The 20744-nt window shown below is 42.9% G+C and overlaps 1 protein-coding gene across 1 annotated transcript in view; it reads left to right on the top strand.

The window, feature by feature from the left end:
• Positions 1 to 6: 6 nt before the first annotated feature.
• Rhobtb3 (Rho related BTB domain containing 3) overlaps positions 7 to 20744 on the top strand; it is a 50897-nt gene continuing 30159 nt past the window's right edge. Inside the window, exons 1-6 of the mRNA XM_055604027.1 lie at positions 7 to 140; positions 239 to 464; positions 4345 to 4531; positions 13073 to 13227; positions 17227 to 17338; positions 19715 to 20080. Coding sequence (XP_055460002.1) covers positions 139 to 140; positions 239 to 464; positions 4345 to 4531; positions 13073 to 13227; positions 17227 to 17338; positions 19715 to 20080 — 1048 coding nt within the window. The 5' untranslated portion in view covers positions 7 to 138. The remainder of the gene's footprint in view (positions 141 to 238; positions 465 to 4344; positions 4532 to 13072; positions 13228 to 17226; positions 17339 to 19714; positions 20081 to 20744) is intronic.

The raw sequence follows: 20744 nt of genomic DNA, 5'->3' as shown, positions 1-20744 counted from the left end.
CGCTCCCGGCCCGCTCGGCTCCGCGTCGGCAGCGGCGCGGTGCAGGCGCGAGGGCCGCGGCCGGGGATGAGCTGACTGCGGCGGGAGCGTCGCCCCGGCCCCCGCGAGGCCGCCCGCCGCCCGTCGCCCGCCGCTACCATGTACGTACGCGTCGCCGTCCTGCCGCGGTCCGGGTCCGGGACGCGCCGCGCGCCCTGGCTGCGCCCGCCCGCTCACCGCGCCCCTCTCGGCCCCGCAGGTCCATCCACATCGTGGCTCTCGGGAACGAGGGCGACGCGTTCCACCAGGACAGCCGGCCGTCGGGGCTCATCCGCACCTACCTGGGGAGGAGCCCGCTCGTGTCGGGGGACGAGAGTAGCTTGTTGCTGAACGCCGCCAGCACGGTCGCGCGCCCGGTCTTCACCGAGTACCAGGCCAGCGCGTTCGGGAACGTCAAGCTGGTGGTGCATGACTGTCCCGTCTGGGTAAGGGGCAGCGGCTGCGCGGTGCTCAGGCAAAGGAGCCTGGTTTTTTGGACCTCTCCTCCCCTCGCTTCCTATTTTCCTGGCTGCCTGGCGAGAGTTTGGTTTTGGTTTTTTGTTTTGTTTTTTGTTTTTTACCTTTTTGGCAAATCTCGTCCTTTGTTTCAGTTTGGAGGTGCCGGGGCAGCGCAGTGAAGTCTGGCAGGTAAAAAGCCCCAGGGCCATGTGGAGCAGTTACTGCGCTTCAAGACTGTGGCGTGTCCATTAGTGGACAGCTGACAGTCTAGTGTGCCAACCCCAAGGGACTGGGGCACGAAGTTCCACTGGCCAAGAGTCATGTTTTCATGTCCACTCCGTGGAGGATAGGGAGAGGTGTTCTATAAATACCGCCCTTCACAACCCAACACAGGCAAAAATACTCTTCACCGGAACAGGTCAGAAATGCATGGGAAGAGGGAGAAAGGATGGGGTTTGAGAACTAATTTTAAAGGCTTGTTTGTAAACTGTCAACCTCTGAAAAAATAGTTTTTAAGAATGCAATTACTAATGTATTAGCCCTTTGTTTTTAGTGATTAGTAAGTCAGAAATACCACTAACATTACTGAGAACTTGAAAAAAGTCATGTTTGTGATAGTTGAATGACAGAAATCTTAGCCTGAGTGTTTGGCTAAAGGACAAAGGAGTCAGCTCCTTGACTTAGAACTATCTTCACGACACAGTAGCATTATGCTTCAGTGTTTTCATTTATCTTTAAACCTGCGATGCCTTGACATTGTAGTTATACGTGTTTCAGCTAAAGATTACTATATATAAACTTTGGGGTTTTAAAAAGGCTACAAATTATGTGAGATTCTTACATTAAAAAAGCAGCTTTAAAAAAATTGAATCAGACCTAAGGGTAGCTAGCATACCTTTAAACAGAAATGTATAGAATAGAGTGAGAGAATTTTTTGAGCATAGTTTCCTAGTATGGAAGAAGCCACTCGTTAACTGGAAACTCATATTAATGTGCTGAAATAAATTTAAAATAGACTTTTCAATTCGAAGATGCTACTCAGGCTCTAGGGATGATGGTGAGGCCACGAGGCAGGACTTGTGGGCTGATGTCTGAGCACATTTACTCTCTGCCTTTTTATTATGAAATATCTTACAGCCTAAAAGCGTTACTTGTTCATCGTACTGTTGAACAAACGCCTAGAGGGTTGATGGGATAGATACAGAGGAAATAAAATAAGATGAATTAGGATGTTGGGAATGCTTTTCCTGGTTTTAAGTTGAGCTGTTAACCCTTTCCTGCCTGTGTTGTTTGGGAAAGAGCCATCCATTTTATAAAACTCAAATAGATAAAATCTTCAAAACAGATGAGATAAGCTCCATAGTCCTGACTCTTGGCATGCGCTGTTACGGCTATTCAGGGGATTCTCATTTTGTGTGCTCACAGTCTGTGACGCCAAGTTGGTCAACAGGTACAATTTCTCGGGTTAGGACGACCCTTCAGACACAATGAATTACATACATAGAATTTATCACTCTGGGGCTGGAGAGATAGCTCAGCCATTAAAGATTAGGCTCAAAACCAGAAATGTAAGAGTTATTCACTCTGAGACACTGGGTTTTCCTCTTGAATGTAAGTAAATTCTTCCAGAAATATGAAGGTTGGTTATACCTACCAGCTGGTATTGGCCTATGTACTGAATCAGAATAGCAAACACAGTACTTTTTGACAACAAAGGCACTAATTTCAGATCTCCACATTGCTATTATATATGTTGTTGGTTTTATTTATTTATTTATTTATTTTTTTTTGTGAACCTCTCTCTCATCTCTCAGGTTTATTTTTCCTGTCTATCCTGGAGCTGTGCTGAGGGGTAAAGTCCCAAGTCTGGGGGCTGTGGGTGCCACAGAGGTGATAGCTGCTGCAATAAGTTGCATATTACAGCTTTAGTGTACATTATTATGCTAAGCATGGGAGGCTTTCTCATGTCGATCAAGGTTCACACCACTGCAGGACCTACTGTACACACTAATCAAACACGATGACATTCTTGTTTCCTTGCAGAAACTCAGATTTTCCTTTTTTTAAATTTCATTTTTTAGATGAATTTGATTCTCCAGTGTTGCATAACATCCCAGTGAAATCCTGGAAGTGATTTGCAAGGGGTTGGGACATGTTTCTAGAAACCAGTGGAACATTTTCTATGTGGCATGGCTTAAAAAGAAAGGTGTTGCTCCTGCCTTGGAAGGCGCTTCCTGTCCAGAGTTACTTCCTGTAGCTCGCTACCCTCTGGCTGCCTCTGTGTGCTTGGTGCTTTTTTAGTAAACTTGCTTCAGAGTCATCAGATGAAGGTCATAGCTTAGATTCTCTACCTCTCTCTTTTGCAGTCATTTAATTTCATATTTCTAGATTTTTATTTTCTTTTCTGTGTGGAATATGTTCTAAAGCAACAAGGTAAGCTGGGCATCCTGGCTCATGCCTATAATCCCAGGATTTGGGAGGCAGAGGAGTGAGGATTATGAATTTGGGCCAGCCTTGGCTACATGAGCCTGTCTCAAAAAAACTGGAAATGCATAAAAAATTAATGAACCATGAAGTGATATGTTTATATTTTCTTGTACAGTGTTTGAAGCTCTGGATTGCATTACAAATAAGTGTTCATAGTTGTTTTATCCTCAACACCACAGAGTAACTTAATAATACTCTCAGATCCAGGGTCAGGAGCCTCATCATTTGAGATATCAAAGCCTTCTAATTAATAATACTCAAACCTCCTTTCCCCCAGGTTCTCTCTCACTCTCTTTCTCTCTCAAGACAGGGTTTCTCTGTATAGCCTTGGCTGTCCTGGACTTGCTTTGTAGATCAGGCTGGCCTCAAACAGAAATTCGCCTGCCTCTGCCTCCCCACGTGCTAGGAGTACAGGCGTGTGCCAGCATGCCTGGCTCCCATGTTTTCTCTTAAATGTCTCTTCTCATATAATTCTCCAGTAACTCTGGGATTGCAGACTAGCACGATGTGAAAAAACATTCTTGCTTGTTCTTTGGGCGTTGAATGGCTGCTTGGTCCAGTTTATGAATCCCACGTCTCTGACTCTTCTCTTGTTACCGTTACCCATCAGCTCCCATACTGTGTTGCCCTTATATGTTCTGAAGCTGAATGTTTACAGATACAGCTAGGACCAATGGATTTCAGGGACTTGGGACTTGGGAAGTAGGTGTTTTCATCTTCTTGGGCTGTGTCTGTGTCCTTACTTTTCCCTCACCCTTTACCCCTTATATCCTAATACTGTATCCTCATCCATATTCAGTCCTTTGCCTTTGGCAGTGACAGTTGTGTTTGCCTTTCTCTTTCTGTTCTTTTGAACTCCTTTCAAATATGCTGTATCTGTTTTGTTTTTGATAAGGTATCCTTTTTAAAAATTCTGTTTTGAATAAGCTTGCTGTTTTGAATGAGGGATAGGCAGGTGAGGTGTGGCGATGGGACAAGAACTTTTCTCTAGAAAGGGCTTTTCTGTCACAGGCTAAAAGCTCTGTCCTATAAGTCTTGTTTGACTGGCTGGTTTGAACACTGTTAGCCCTGTTTTGGTCTCACATATCAGCGTGTAAACTTTTGTAACCCAACAGTACACTGTTGGGTACAGAGTACTGGCCTCTTCCAATAAGGGCACCCCTCCTAACAGTTCCACCAACAGTGGAACAAGTTTTTGGAAGTCTATGGGGCCATCCTCTTTCAAACCACCACGCCATTAAAAAAATACATTTTCATAACTTCTTAAAACCAACATACACTAAACGTTTAGACAAACGGGTTCTAATGATAAGTGATCTGACAGTTTGGGATTGCTTTGAAGATAAACAAACTAAAAGTTGACTTTGCGTTTGTGTTTAGGACATTTTTGACAGTGATTGGTACACCTCCCGAAACCTCATTGGGGGTGCCGACATCATTGTGATCAAATACAGTGTAAATGACAAGTTTTCATTCCACGAAGTAAAGGATAACTATATTCCAGTGGTTAAAAGAGCATCAAACTCAGTTCCGGTAATCATTGCTGCTGTTGGTACCAGACAAAATGGTAAGTACACAACTTTCTTTCTTTATAATGATCATGCAGGTGCCATGTTCGCAAAGCTGGGTTTATTAGTAATGGATGATTAATACAGGGTTATTCTGGGTTCAGGTCCCAGCTGGCATCTCATTGTTCTGTACAGTAGCCAGACGTCAGCGGAGAGGCTCAAAACCTTCCACCAAGTTTCCATACCAGCCTTCCCTTAAGTTACTCTTCTACTGTCCGTCAGTAATTGTGTTGTTTGACATATGAAATGTATTATTAGGCTGGCTTCGAGCCTTAATAACTTCATGTTGGCTATCTTAAGGTCCATTTGATGGGCACAGATAGATTACCCATGAAGAGATGTGGGCAGGGTGATTGGACAGATAACGGGGAGTGAGCCAACACTGCCCGGGGAAAGGACTGTGCATTGCTGCGTGCTTGGTAGATTCCCATGGTGCAGGCTGTCCCAGCCTTTGCTGTTGTACAGATGACTATCAGATATCTCAGGGGTGACTTAAGACTTGTTTTGATTTGGTAGTATTTGTTAAGTTTACTCAGTAGTAATTCCTTAGTAAGGTTGTCTTTTAATTTTAATTCTTTGTTTAAAAACTTAAAAAAAACCATTATGGTATAACAAAATGTCTTAGTTAGGTTTCTATTGCTGTGATGAAATACCATGACCGAAAGCAACTTGGGGACTGTTACACTTCCGGGTAATTCTGTCACCGAGGGAAGTCAGGACAGGACTCATGCAAGGCTGGAACTTGGAGGTGGGAACTGAAGCAGAAGCCCCAAAGGGGTGCTGCCTACCAGCTTGCTCTTCATGGCTTGTGCAGCCCGCTTTCCTATCGAACCGGGACCACCAGCCCAGGGATGGCACTGCCCACAAGGAGCTGGGCCTCCTACATCAATTATCAACCAAGTAGATGTACCACCAGCTTGCCCACAGGCCAGTCTGGTGGGCCACTTTCTCAACTGAGGTTCCCTCTTCCACAGTGACTCTGGCTGGCATCAAGTTGACATAAAACTAACCAGCACAGTAAGGAACACATTATCTGTTAACCCAAGAGTGCAGCTTAGTGTGCTTTCCTTAGACATTCGCCCATCCACAGGTGAGGCTTTAGAATAGTTACAGTGCTTCAGGAGACTTCCTTCCATTGCTCCACCAGGGAATTCCAGCCTCCTTAGAGGAAGCTGTTGCTCTGGCTTCTGATATTCTCACCTGCTCTGGACAGCATACAGAGCTGCACAGTAGGAGTGTGTATATATTGCCTCCTCATTTAATTGCTGTATATTAAGCCATTGTGTAAATGTGCCATAAACTATGTCTCGGCTGTCCTTGTCACACTTGGATTGCCCCTTCCAGCGGATTGCTGGCTCAGAGGGCAGGTGTATGTTTTGAGCTAGTACTTACAGAGAAAACAAGCTTGACCGGCCCTTGACCTCACAGTCTCCGGACTTCCCTATCTTTTTTCTTTCCTGTCTGTGATCCTTGGAAAAGTTATCCTTAGTTCTTGTGTCCAGCCTCCTGCAGCCTCACGGTCAGCTGGTGCATCTGCCTTGAGTTCTCCAGAGTGAGCACTGTATGCCTGTTTGTCAAATTTGTTGCACTTTAGTAACAATTCTCTCATTGAAACTATCCAAACACTTTCCCCTCCACTCTAGCTACTGTTTTCTGGTTCTTCTAATATCTCCCTTAGTCTCTGGTCTCCTCCCTATCTGCCTATGTGCACCCGCAACACACAGAGAAGGGCAGATATTTGGAGGTCTCCAAATTTACACAATTTTTACATTCACAAATTTAGGCACATTAAAATACAAAAAGAAATATTTATAATACACAAAGAAAACATAACAAATTTCAAATATGAAAAAACTGCCAGAAGCTTACTACTTCTTCAACTTTTCTTCTTTTATCTGTTGGCTTGTGAAGTCTTCATATGCATTACTTTGTGGTATCTCCTACAGACAGAAGGGATAATTAGTTTTTCCTCTAATTTCTTCATTCTCTACATCTTTCTGGCCCCAGGCACCTGAGTTCATGTTGTGCTGATATTTCGGTTTCTGATGTCAAGTCATCATTGTGTGGCCAGAATATTTCTGGAAGTCACTCAATTACCAGGACAGTTATCACACACTTACCTGTTCCAGGAGATGCTGCAGACCATGAGTGACAGCTTTCTGAACCTAAAGTTAATTTACCTAGTAGCATCCAGAAGACACTGATGGCTCCTTCATAGTGGCCCCATTCCGTACAAACCTAAGAGTGGAAAAAGGGGAAAGAATTAATCAAATACACATTTTATTTTGCCAGGTTTATAGCAGCGTTTAACTCTGTGGGAGAATGCAGTGTTGAGTTTTTTCCCACGGAGTTGCAGAGATACTACAGATGGCCTTGAAGCTTCAGCTTCATTTAGACTGGCCTCTGGCCTCCTGTTTTTGGTTTTCCTCTTTCTGAAATAAACTCAGAAAAAATCATGTCAGAATACAAGTCGAGCAACACAGCCAGTGCTTGGAATCTTTTAGGAACTTCATTCCTCACTTTTATTTTTCCAAGCCTCAAATGTAAAATATTGGCAAGAATAAGACATTGAATCTCAGAATTTATCACACACACACACACACACACTCATACACAAGCATGCACAAACACCCAGACCCACACCCATCACACACACACACACACACACACACACACACACACGCACACACACACGCACATGCATTTTCTCTTCTAAATCATTTGAAACTACATTGTAAACATGGGATTTTCTTTCACTCCTGATTGGTTTAATAGTCATTGTATAAGGACAAGGTTATTATTCACCTCTTGCCCATAGTAGGCCATCACTCAAGAAATGTGACATATTGTTATATGTGATACTATTATTTAAAATATTTACATTTATGTTTCTTGCTTATCCCAGTGATTTATAGCTATGTTTTCCCCCCAGTTCAAGATGTAAATACTAAGCTATGTTTAGTTACCCTATCTGTTTCATATCAGAGATTCCCATTAGTACTTTTCTTCTTATCCAGCATTTGTATTCATGTTAGTAATTTTGTATTGTAAATGCCTTGTCTAAAATAGGAAATCCTTCATGATCTGGCTTCTGACTCTTTCTTGAACATTGTAGGGCAGAATTTCCATTTTCTGTAACGATCACACTGGACTCCTTAAAGAACCTGATGATTTCCCTTTTCTTTGAAGGTCTCTTAACTTCCGGCTTTAGCTGCCAGCGTCCTACAGTTTTTGTTCTCTTTACAGGCCTTCGGTGGGCAGATATTGATAATTCTGGATTCTCCTGACACCCTTAGCTTTCTTATTTTCTGTTGATGACTCCTTTTTCCCTTTCCCTCACCATTCTTCTTTTTGGTAGCATCTCACCCAGTAGCCCAGGGCGGCCTTGAACTCATGGTCTTTCTGCCTCTGCCTACCAAGCATTTAGATTCCAGAATCCCTTTATGTTGCTTTGTTCCTGGCCTTGTCTCTCTGGCTTGTACATAAGTTTATCTGCCACTTGATTAAAATTTTAATTTCAGGGGCAGGAGAGATGGCTCAGAGGTTAAGGGTGTTGACTGCTTTTCCAGAGGACCTGGGTTCAATTCTCAGCACCTACATGGCAGCTCATAACTGTCTAAAACTCTAAGATCTGACACTGTCATACAGACATCATGCAGGCAAAACACCCATGCACATAACATTTAGGAAAATTTAAAAAATTAATTTCAACTTTTTTTTATACTTAAAAATCTCTAAATAGTTCATTCATAGTTTTTTGTTCCTGACTTAAAGATACTTTTAGATACTTAGAAATACTTAAAGATACATTTACTTAAAAATACTAAATTAATTATAGTTAATTAGTCTCTTTGGTTGAATGTTAAGTGGGTTTTGTTTAGGCACTATAAGTCTGTTCAGTGAGATTTTTGTCTCAAGATATAGCTGTTTCTCAAACGGTGGGAACTTTTTCGTTCACCTTTACACTTCATTTCCCAGCTGGAGTGATTCCTTTCTCCCGCACTGCCCAGCTGCTGTCTGTGGCTGGGGTGGAGGTGAGCATGCCCACAGTGGGTCCAGCTCTCGCCTTCCAGCAGCGTGCTTTGGCCAGCTGCCAGCTGTTTGCCTGCGTGCCCGCTGGTTCCTGCTTGCCACGTCTGAGTTGTGAGCGTTCTGCACGCTGTTCCAGTGAGGGAAATGCCCCTGTAGTCCGGCTTCACAGTCAGGCCTCGGCTGGTGCTGTCTGCTCTCATTCTGCTGTGCATTCCAGGCGTCATCTCACTTAATTTTACTGTTGCTGTGTACCAGCCCTCTCTCCTAACTTTCCCCATCCCCTTCCTCCTTCATTCCTTCTCTCTTTTGACAGTTTCCCTTTCAGTCACTTACTTGGTTTGGCAGGTGGGGGAGATGGCAGCATGGGCTTAACTTGCCATCCTAATGCTTTAAAAGTGGAAATGTGGTACTAGAATGATGGCTCAGTGGTGAGGAGTACCTGTTGATTTTCCAGGGGACCTGACTTCAATGCCTAGAACAACTGCTTGGAGCTCCAGGGAAATCAGCATCCACTTCAGGTTCCACAGGTTCCCACACACATGTAGTACACACACACACACACACACACACACACACACACACACACACACACAAATAAAAGTTATGAAAATAAATATTTTTTTTTTAGTGGAAATGTGTTTCTCCTTGTTCTGGCCCACACTTCTGCCCACACTATCTCGTCTGGCTGAAGTGCTCCTTGCACAGCTCATATTGTAACTACCTAGCAAATTCATTTTCCTTTGAACTTTAGCTTTTCTCTTCAGAGTTCACGTCCTCCCCTCCCACCCTTTGTAACTTTGCAAAGGTAACTTTGTATACTTTTATTTTAGTGTTCTCCCTGTCGGAAATGTTTCTGGAACTCACCTGCCTTGGTTAGTTGGTCATGAGTCAGCTTTCTATCCTTCTATCCCGGTTGGTAGTAGGTACTAATAAACATTTTTTCTAAGGATAGATACATTGTTTTATGAATACTCTAAAGGAAGAAAGTAATTTTCATTAACATTGTGACATGAATTGACTAAAGATGTGATTCCATAGTGATTATGGAGCCAAATCTGGCTGTTAGCTCACCTGCTTTCTTGTTCCCCTCCACCTCATCCCCTACAATACACTTCACTGAGCTGGGTAATTTTGGTAATTTTCTTGGAAATCTTGTTAGAACTCACAAGAGTGTACACATACGTGCATTTTTATGTCTTACTATGCATACGTTTTTGTTTGTTTGAGATAGGGCTTGCTATGTAGCTCAGGCTTATCTTGAGTATGCTATCCTCATATTTCAGCTTCTGAAAGGCTGGGATTACAATCGTGTCTGACCCTGTTACACTTTTTCTTTTCTTTCTTTCTTTTGACAAACTTGGCAATGTGGATGTCTTCATACTTGGCTCAGAATAAATTTTTGGCTTTTTGTTTTTTTGAGACAGTGTCTCACATAGCCAGACTGACCTTGAACTCCTTATATAAACAAGAATAACATTGAATTTGTACTCCTCCGGTATCCATCTCACCGTTACTGGGATTGCAGGTGTGGGGCACACTCCGTGGTTTATGCGGTGCCTCAGATAAGCACATACTCTTCTCATGAGCCAAATCTCCAGCACAAATCCTTGGGTTTTAGTACACAGTGAAAATACCCTTGAAGGGGAAATCTGCACAGTGTCCTCCAGATACCTTCAGTTTTAAGTTTCAGTAGATGGCCACCTTGCCTTTTGAGTTACTTATTTTTTTCAAGTTATCTTTCGAGCCCTGAAAACGTCATTTATTGCTGAACTAGCATTTTTAAAAGAATTCCTGAAATATGCAAGCAAGGTCAACACTGTAAAGAGTACCCTGTTCTCAATGCCACTACTTTGAAAAATATGCTATTTAATTGAATGCAGGACTGCACTGTTTAAAAGGCGAAGACCTCGCTAACTCTGATTCCCAGAGCCACTGCGGCCCTTAGGCAGGCAGATCTCTATGAGTTCAAGGCCAGTCTTTCTACATAGTGCAGCGGTTCGCAACCTGTGAGTCACGCATGACACGGCCCTTTCACAGGGGTCACACATCAGATATCCGTTTACATTACGATCTATAATGACAACAAAATTACAGTTATTAAAGTAGCAACAAAAATAATTTGTTGGTTGGGGGTCACCACAACCTGAGGGACTGGATTAAAGGGTTGCAGCATTAGGAAGGCTGAGAACCGGTGATGTGGTGCGTTCCAGGACAGCCAGAGCTCTTAGACCCTGTCTCAGTAAACATCGAGTAAATGAATGTTATTTTGGTTCCTCTGGTCATTATATGCTTAATATGAATGTATTTTAATCCAGAAGTATTTTATTGACTCCTATAACCAACTCAAGACAGACTTGTAGAGACTCTCAAGGGAACTGCATCTATGGATGAGGAAACATACATAGGAAGAGTTCACAAGACACCCTCAGGATGACCAATTGGGAAGAATTTTGTTTCAAGCAGGTTTGAAGAAATCCTGTGAAATCCAGAAATGTGTAACTAGCAAAGTGACAGCTGATTATGTGGCAATTCCCCTTTTTTGCTGAGTGAGTAGAAAGAAATGTCTTCAGTAACATGAGAATGGGCACATCATGGATGTCACGCTGCTGGCTTCAAATGAAAATTATTTTTCCTCAAAGTTGGTTTGTTAGCCGTTTTTGTAAATCAGTTTCATTTTCCTCTTGAGACATTGATGACTTCATTTAATTTTTATCCAGAAGTAAAGCTTAATAAGGTGACCTGCTACATAAGGAGACCTTTGTAGACCTCAGAAGGCCTCTGTCTTCAGAAAACTCACAGTGCTATTCACAGAGACCTCCTAAAGAATGACAGAAGCCAATTGTTCTTTCTTAAGACAGCCTAAATGCTACATGAACAGCTTGCTACAGACTGAAAAAGTCTTAGAAAAAGTACGCTCAGATTAGAACGTATGGCATAATTAAAGAATCCAGGCTGAATAATGTTTCTGAACACTGTATTTTGGGAACTGATAATCTCCATTCAAACCTTTTTATTCAGTTTTTGGATATGCCACTTTTATGTGTCAGGTGGAGCCAGTGAAAATTTTGTCTTTGTTTTTTTGTCTTTGCTTTGCAAGACCAAGACAAGTCACCTGACTGATCTGAGCTGCAGTTTCCTCCTCTGTGAAATGAAGATGAGAGGACATGGGTTCTCATGGTTTTATTTTTATTTATTTATTTAGTTTTGGAGATGCAGTCTTTCTAGGTAACTGTCCTGGAACTCACTATGTAGACTACGTTGGCCTGGAACACACAGAGATCTGCCTTCCACAGCCTCCTGAGTGCTGGGATTGAAGGCGTGTGCCACAAGACCCATTGGTTTCTGGGCTTTAAAATGAAATAGTTCAGTGGGTAAAGGTGCTCGCTGCCAAGACTGAAGACATGAATTCGATTTCTGGGACCCACGTGGTAGAAGGAGAAAACTGACCCTAGAAGTGACCTTTTGACCTTCACTCACACACTGTGCCGTTCATCCCATACATTCACACGGGCGCCATCTGTATACAAGTAACTGTGTTGCTCAAATGCTTTTTCATGGCTCTTCTATACACTTCCACAGTGATAGGATTGTTGGCTGATGCTACACACAGTGTTTTAGGCATGCTTCTCTGCAGATCAGAGCTGCTTTGCACACAGCAATGTCCTCTCGATGAATATAGCTCTTATCTAATCACTGGGTAGAGGTGGGACACAGAGGCTCAGTTGGCGTTCTTTAAAAGGCTAGCCTCCAGAGAGCCTGTAGGATGAGGTGTGATCTTGGGTAAAAGTGCATGGTTTTTGATAGCTTTCTTCAGACACATCCCTCACTCCTGAGAAGAATTGTTCCAGGATCTCCATGGTGGCTAGGTTTTTATCAACTTGACACAGTTGCAGTCATTTTAGAGGAGAGAACCTCTTAATTAGTGGTTGATGCAGAGGGTCCAGCCTGTTGTGGGTGGGACCATTTCTGGGCTGGTGGTCTTGGGTTTTGTATGAAAGCAGGTAAGCAGCACCCGTCCATGGCCTCCACATCAGCTTCTGCCTCCAGCTTCCTGCCCTTTTCTGGTCCTGACTTCCTCCCATGATGAACCGTTCTACTGAAGTGGGGTGAAGAAAACACTTTCTTCTCCTTGTTGGTTTTGGTTCCATCACTACAGTGATGAGCCTAACTAGGACCGTCACCAAGCAGTAACCACCCCAACCACATCCTGCATGTTAGAGAGTGCTTCCCAGAACCACCAGCCAGCAACAACACACCCTTCTCGGAGTGTAGCTGGCTGGATATGTCATTGATGTTCTTCCTTTAGTAATATTCTCGCACCTGTTTTCTGAGCCACTGTTTGTGCTCTGGATGTCAACACTTGTTATCTATGGACTTTTTCTTTGTCCACACTGTCACTTCTTACTGAGAGTTTAGTGTAGCGATTCTATTCATTAAATGTTCCTGCCACCCATGCAGTTTTTCCAGCTTCATTGCAAACCTCTTTGTTTTTACCTTCCTCTCCTCAGAAGAACTACCTTGTACATGCCCCCTGTGCACCTCAGACCGAGGGAGCTGCGTTACAACCACAGAAGGCATCCAGCTTGCTAAAGAGCTGGGGGCCACCTATCTGGAGCTCCACAGCCTCGATGACTTCTACATTGGAAAGTATTTTGGAGGAGTGGTAAGTGGAAAGCCCCGCCACATGTGGTCATCCGTCAGACCAGTACCTTAGCTATTCCCTAGGGCATCAGTTGGAGCCTCAGTTTTAGAAGCATAATTTGTTTTAACCTTGAGAAACGATGAGAGGTAGTGGCTTAGGCTTGATCAGCCTAAGATTTTTTTTTAAACCATCTATTATGATTATTGGAATATTTCAAAATTGGTACTATATTGGTCCTTGTATATGTGAAAGTTCATGTATTCTTACATAAGCCTACACAGTTTATAGTGATTTTGTGTGTGTGTGTGTGTGTGTGCGTGCGCATGTGGTCGTGGGTGCATATGTTCATACTTGCATGGGCAGAAGGCCGGAGGACACCCTCAGGTGTGCTCAGACACTTCACCGTTTTTAAATGCAGTGACTCTCGCTGGCCTAGAACTTGACTTGTAAGCTGGTCTGGCTAGTCAGTGCCCCACAAAGTACTTGTGGCCTCTTCTGGCCTTCAAAGCAAGCACACTTCATCATGCTCAGGGTGAAGTTTTGGGGTTGCGGCAGGGGAAGGGAAACACATACGTTGTGTGTAGAGACCAGAGGTCAATCTTGAGAATTCTTTCGGTGTTCTCCACCTTATTTTGTGACAGAGGTCTCATTGGCCTGGGGCTCACCAGAGGCAAAGCTGGCTGGCCAGTGAGCCTCGGGAATCTGCCTGTCCCAACCTTCCTAATGATGAGATTACAAGTACCTCCCACCATGCCCAAGACTTTTTTCCACATGGATCAGGTCCTTGTATTTGCAAAGTAAGTACTTTACCGACAAGCCATCGCCCCATCCTGGTTTATAATAATTAGCATACAGCTGAATGAACCTGGCAGCCTGAACCAGTGGGCCCTCTTTCTTAGTTGAAAACAATGATTTTCTTTTATGTATATTCAGCAAGACTTCCCAACCAATCTGTACTTCAAATGTACACTCAGTTCTAAATACCTTTCCTTCGGGGCTTAGAGAGCTATGTGCAAATGTCACTTACACAGAGTGTGAAAGCCAGAGAGGATGGATGACACCAAGACAGTGGCTTCCAAAGGCAACAGGACTGACACACATATGAACTCACAGAGACTGTGGCAGCATGCACAGGGCCTGCACAAGTCTAAGCCAGGTGTGTTCCTAGTGCTCAGGGGGAGAAGGGCACAAGAGGTCCCACCCCTTCAAGAAGCCATCTCCAGTTGACAACCACTTGCAAAAGAAAAAAACAGTTGTCCTCTTTTTGATGTTGTTGCTGCTGTTCTCTCACTGGTCTTTGCTTGTATATTGTGTTTTCCAATTTTGTGTTTCTGTTTTGTGTGTTTGTCACTCTGTGTTTCTTGTGCCTTTTTGTTTGCTAGTTTATTTGCCTGTTTGTGTTATAAAGAGAGAAATAAGATGTGGACTTGGATGAGTAGGAAGGATCTGGGAGGATCTGCTGGGAGAAACTGTGGTTAGAATATACTGTATGAAAAAGATTTTAAATGAACCCCCCCCCCACATAGTCAGAGGACTGTTATGTGGGCAGCTTCTTGTTGGTGTGGAGGAGCCAGGCTTTGCTTCCTCACTTGCAGGGTATGTGTTGTGCTCATTTTAAGTCTCAGCACACAACATATGTCCCATAGCTCATACTAAGGTCTCTGGAGAAGACTTGCATCGTTTACTGGTCTTAAACTATCCAGCTCTCTAAGAAGTAACCCTTCTCAATAGGTAAATCTGATAATTGTTGGTGAAAGTCAACACCAAAGACAACTCTACCTCAAGTGTGAGATCTCTGGACTTAATTTGTGCTTGTGTTGAAACACTAAAACCACCACAGATGACTATAGAAATTTCATCGTCTGGAGCTCACTAACCTGACTGTAATAAACAAGTATAGCTGATACTAGTTTCTCTTAAACATAAATAGCTACAATTAAGTTCAGTGTTTGTATTGTAGCGGGTTTGCTGTATTTTGATTTGATCAGGAACTGTGCATTTCCATGAGATACTTAGGTAATTGATGTGGGCTGGGTGGGTATCATCTTAATGGTGTCATTTCATGGCTGTGTCATGGGTTGTATCTAGTTTCATTTCTGTTGGGATAAGCGTCTCCTGGCTCTGTATTCCAGCTTCTGGAGCTGAAATCCTTCGGATCACTCCTACTCTTTCTCTTCCTCCTCCTCCATGTTTCTCTCTCTTCGTACTGTTAACAGTGTAGTTGCAGTGAGACACATGAGAGAGACTGAAGATGTGGTCAAGACTGGAAGAAAGACATGGATGGTTCCTTTATGTTAATGCTTAGTAAGAATATGAAATAAAATCAAGATGATCTTGATGTGTGTGTGTGTGTGTGTGTTCACATGGGTGTGCATTTGCACACTTGTATGTGTCACTGTGCACACATGTAGAGGCCAGAAGACCATCTTGGATGTTGGTCCTCACTTTCCACCTTGTTTGAGATGGAATCTTCCCGTCACCACTGATATACCATACCGGCTGGCCCAGGAGCTCTGAGGACATCCCGTCTTCACTCCATCTCTCTTAGGGCTGAGATGACAGACCCGTGTTACCACTTCTGGCTGCACTAGGGCTCGGGGTTTCTATACTGAGCTCCACACACGTGGTCAGCCAGTACGTTACCTCTCCGTGCTGAGCCATCTCCTCAGGTCTGTCAAGACTCCTGAATAGTAATTTGTACCTGGGATTTGTGGTAAGAGATTATGGCATTTGCAAGGATACTGGTGGAGATGATAATGTTGAAGTGAAAGGCATTTAAAATCTTATGTTTCAGTCAGGGATGAAGAGTTGCATGGCATCCTTTTACTCAGGCCTGAGTGAAAGGACTCCTGCCCATGAGGGTTAGAGAGCCCCACCGTCTGGTTGTAGCCCTTCCCATAGGGCGGATTCAAAAGATTGTGACCACCTGGGGTGGATGACTCTCACTTCCTAGAACCGCCTGTGCTTCTACGTGTGGCTCTTACTATTTAGAGTTAAGTTAACTGAAATCAAACAAAATGAAATTCAGTTCCTTGAGTATTAGATAAAGATCACATTTCAGAGTGCTCTGACTTCCCATTTGCAGAGTTTTGTTAGACAGTGTTCTGACTAGGATCCAGACATAGGACTCAGATTACCCAGCCACTGATCGAACGTCTGGTTCCTGCCCTGTGCAAGCCCACAGAAGGTTGAGCTGCAGTGCTTAGGGCCCTTAGACCTGAGAGATAGCCAAGAAAACTGGTTAAAGGGAATCGGGGACAGAAGCAGCTGGACCTTGGGGTTCCCCTTGTGTGCAGAGAATTACTTGAGCATGGGGATGGTAAGTGGGAAGGAAGAGTGGGGTGAAAAGAGGAGAGGTGGGCTTATGATTCAGGCATTAGGGGTGACTTATTCTGTGTTATATGTATTGCTAAGGAGTTTGAAATTTTAAAGCTAAATCTTGTGAACATGCCTGTGTGCGGGTAGGTTTCTCAGAACAGGGAATATAGAATAGCTTTTTTCTCCCTCAAAGTTTGCTTTTATGATTAATATTTTAATATTTTGTTGTGTGGCTGACATCTGTTTGTACTTTTCTAAAACCCAGACCTGGTGAGGTACACCACAGGCCTGGAGCCAGGTTAGTATGTGCTGAGGGGAGTTTTAGTTTGTAAAGGACAATGTGTTAAAGAGAAACAAGTATAGTTGCCTAACTGAAGGGAGCATTCATGGACAGATCTGGCCGTATCTATTACTGCCTTGAATGTCGCAGTATTAACTATAGTGGTTCCCACTGAGGAAACTGCTATAGCCGTGGAATCTCAGTGTGTTTGTTGCTTTTTTGATTATTCCTCAGTGAGTGTACCTGTGTTGAAACAAAACAAATTAATCTTTCTAACTATGTTTTTAATATTAAAAATTATTTACACACGTTTGCTAATATTGCTTATGTTGAAACCATTGGCAGATGTGATTTGGAATAAAGACAATCATGTCAGATGCAATTGTATTGGATTTCTAATTGTGATTTGATTCATGTTTTAGTTGGAGTATTTTATGATTCAAGCCTTAAATCAGAAGACAAGTGAAAAAATGAAGAAAAGGAAAATGACCAACTCTTTTCATGGAATTAGACCACCTCAACTTGAACAACCAGGTGTGGAGAAGACACTTCTTACAAGTCACGCTCATACATCTTAGAGGAATTGCTTTCAAATTTGAGCATGCTCAGAGCCCATCTGACCTTCTCATGCAGTGAACCTGCGGCAGGGGCTGGGCCTTCTCAGCTGCCACTAAAGCAGATGCTGGTAAAACCACACTTCTGGGAAATACCAGCACAAAGTTTGAGCCTGTAGATTCTTAGCATGTGGTAGAGAAGAATGTGGAGATTAAACACTAATGTGATAGCTACTGAAGTCCATACAAAAGTCTTAATTGACTGCTGTTCAATAAGACATTTTTTCTTTCAAGTCACGGTTTCTCTGTATAGCCTTGGCTGTCCTGGACTCGCTTTATATAGACCAGGCTGGCCTTGAACTAATAGCGATCTGCCTGCCTCTGCCTCCCTGAGTGCTGGGATTACAGGCGATGTGTCTCTCCAGCTACCTCAGTAAGACATCTAAAAGGGAACTTTGAGACACTTGATTTTTTTTTTTTTATTAAGCTCATTTTACTTTAACCTCCCACCAGAATCCTCAGCCAGATAACTCTTCTTGGTCCTTGATTTGTAGAATTACTTAACCTTTAATTTATTTTCCAAAGCCCTGTTGTCTTCTAAAATTCATTTCTTATTCAATAATATTCATCACTATCCCACAAAGTCTCTGTACGTTTTTCCAGACAGCATTCTAGAACCCATGCCAAGATCCTACCTCTTTCACCCCTAGAGAGGGCAGGGCCCAAGCCTGATGGTCTCTGGCCACGGGGTACCTGTTCTGTTAACTCCAAAGATACCATTTTCTCTGCATTCCACAAAGCAAAAACGTAGGGGGATCTAATCTAGGGAGTAATTCCTAGAAAGAAATGAAATGGATGTTTGTGTGCTCTGGCTCTGTTTTTGGAAAGTTTTCCCCAGCACAAGTGTTGCAGCTCTGAGGGCAGAGGTTTCCCCTATGTACGTGTTATAGCTCTGGGGGGAAAGGTATCCTGGCAGTTGGGAGGCAAGGAATATCATGAAGTCACACCACACAACAAACTTCACACAAGAGATTTATTGGGAATCCCACAAGACAGTGGCTGCCTCTGCCAAGGCAAGAAGCAGCAAGTGAAATTTTAATATGAACTGAGAATTAGATGAAATTGTAGAGTTAGGGTTAAGTTTTTTTTACCTATTATGATTAATGAGTCCATGTTCAGGGATAATGTTAAGTATTTTCAGGGCCACGGTGGCCCAATGCCTGCAGCCTCCTTTTAAAGAATTCAGCTGCTGTGTGTATCTCTCTTTGTCTGTGTTTGTCTTTGTGTCTAGAGACGAGGTGACATGACAAAGTCATAACTGCAGGACGAGGTAAAGTGTGTATGTGTGTGCGCTGTGTTGTTTATCCAACTGAGTGTAAATATAAAAATCAAATTACACTCATCATTAGCAGGACATTTTGCATGTAGGGAGCCTGGCCTGTAGAGCTGCCAATCAGTGTCACAGACCAGCTTCCAAGCTTTGTTTAGAATAAAGGATTCCGGTTGCTGAGGGAATCAATTCCACTTGCTTAGATCATCGTGTGCCATCCTTTGGCTTGTGTCTGTCTGCTCAGGTTTGCCAGCAAGTGAGAGGCCAGACACCTTACAGTTAGGTTCTGTGAGGAGGACATGATCTGTGGGTATTCTGAGCCAATGGAAAGTTCTCCATTTGATAGGATCAAACTAGTCATGGTGAATCTAAGCTTATGTTCTCCCAAGGAACCCATGCATCGCAGTCAACGCCCTGGCTGAGGTATGCTGAGTGGAGAGAACTTGCTGTTTGGTGAAGTAGATTATTTTACTCGAAGAAAAAGAAGACTAGATCAAAGTTAAGTCATTAAGTGATTTCAGACAATAGAGTAGTTGGACTCACTGCATTTTCTGGAGACATGGAACCATGACACGTTACTTCAGTGACATTGAGCAATTGTCCTTGACATCTCCCTTTGCAGAAGGTCTGCAGATGGGAGAGTAGCCCCTCAGAACTTGGTTGATTTTTTTTTTAATCAGAAGAAGAATATCTTTCAACCCTCATACTAAACCCACATACATTATTTGTGTTTTGAGACACAAATAATGAGAAATGCTGTTTTATTGCTCAAATTGTTAGATTTTCATTTTTACTACAAAATATAAAATCATATTCATGGTGTAGTGCAGTAATTCCAGATGAACTAGTTCATACATGCTTAGGTTAAGCTCTACAAAATCAGTGATTTGTAGGTGAAAACAAAAAAGGGCAATTATTGGTACTTTGTAGGATTTCACCTCAGTTTTAAAGAATACTCATTTTTCGTTATTGGGCCCATAGATGTAAAACAAAAAGGTTATTATTTAAATTTTTCCTCCAAAACAGAAAAGATGCCTGTCTTGAAAGCCGAAGCATCGCACTACCATGCTGACTTGAACAACTTGCTCTTCTGCTGCCAGTGTGTGGACGTGGTGTTCTACCACCCAGAAGTGACAGGCGTTGTGGAGGCTCACAAGATTGTTCTCTGTGCTGTGAGCCACGTCTTCATGCTGCTGTTCAATGTGAAGAGTCCCACTGACATTCAGGATTCCAGTATCATCCGAACCACCCAGGATCTCTTTGCCATCAACAGAGATGCTGTGTTTCCTGGTGCTAGCCAGGAATCTCCCAGCAACCCACCACTGCGAGTCATTGTTAAAGATGCCCTCTTCTGCTCCTGTTTATCAGACATTCTGCGCTTCATTTATTCAGGTACCTTGTCAGATGCTCTGGGCCCTTCTACTCTCTTAAGCTTTCTAGATGAAGGATGCCTGTGGTCCATAGGGCTTGGTAAATTTTACATTTATCTTCTCCCCTGATATCTGAGGTGATCCTTACACATGAAGAGTAGCATTTGCTTTACATGTAGAAATATCCAGGTTTTTTGTCTTCCTGACAAATTCATTTGCCTTATGGGAAAAAAAAAGGCAAAATCACATAGTATACAATTTGCCATTTTAGCCATTTTTAAGTGTATAATCCAACAATATGAGATGCATTTATAGAGTGAAATTATCCTTTTCATTCATCTCTGTAATTCTTTATTTTGAAAATTGAAAGTGTGTTCTGGTTAAATAGTAACTTCTTCAAGCCCCCGGCAGCGTCTTCCTCTCTACAACTGTGAGTTTTGACCACTCTGTGTGCCTTGGATGAGGGCAGTCACCATGCCTGAGATTTGGTGGCTTATTTCACTTACTGTAACATCTTCGGGGTTCACCCACAGTGTCGTTTTTTTTTTTTTTTTTTTTTTTTTAATGCTTTGGAAAGTGTATGGCAGTTGTTAGAAAAATTAAAAACAGAATTACCACATAATATAGCAATTCATTTCTGGATATATTCCTGAATAACTGAAAGTACGGTGTCAAAGAAGAGCTGT

The sequence above is a fragment of the Psammomys obesus genome, unplaced genomic scaffold, assembly GCF_907164565.1.
Source record: "Psammomys obesus unplaced genomic scaffold, mPsaObe1.curated_primary_1811, whole genome shotgun sequence".
Lineage (NCBI taxonomy): Eukaryota > Metazoa > Chordata > Mammalia > Rodentia > Muridae > Psammomys > Psammomys obesus.
Note: the sequence above shows the minus strand (reverse complement) of the source record. Positions and strands in the feature narration are given on the sequence as shown.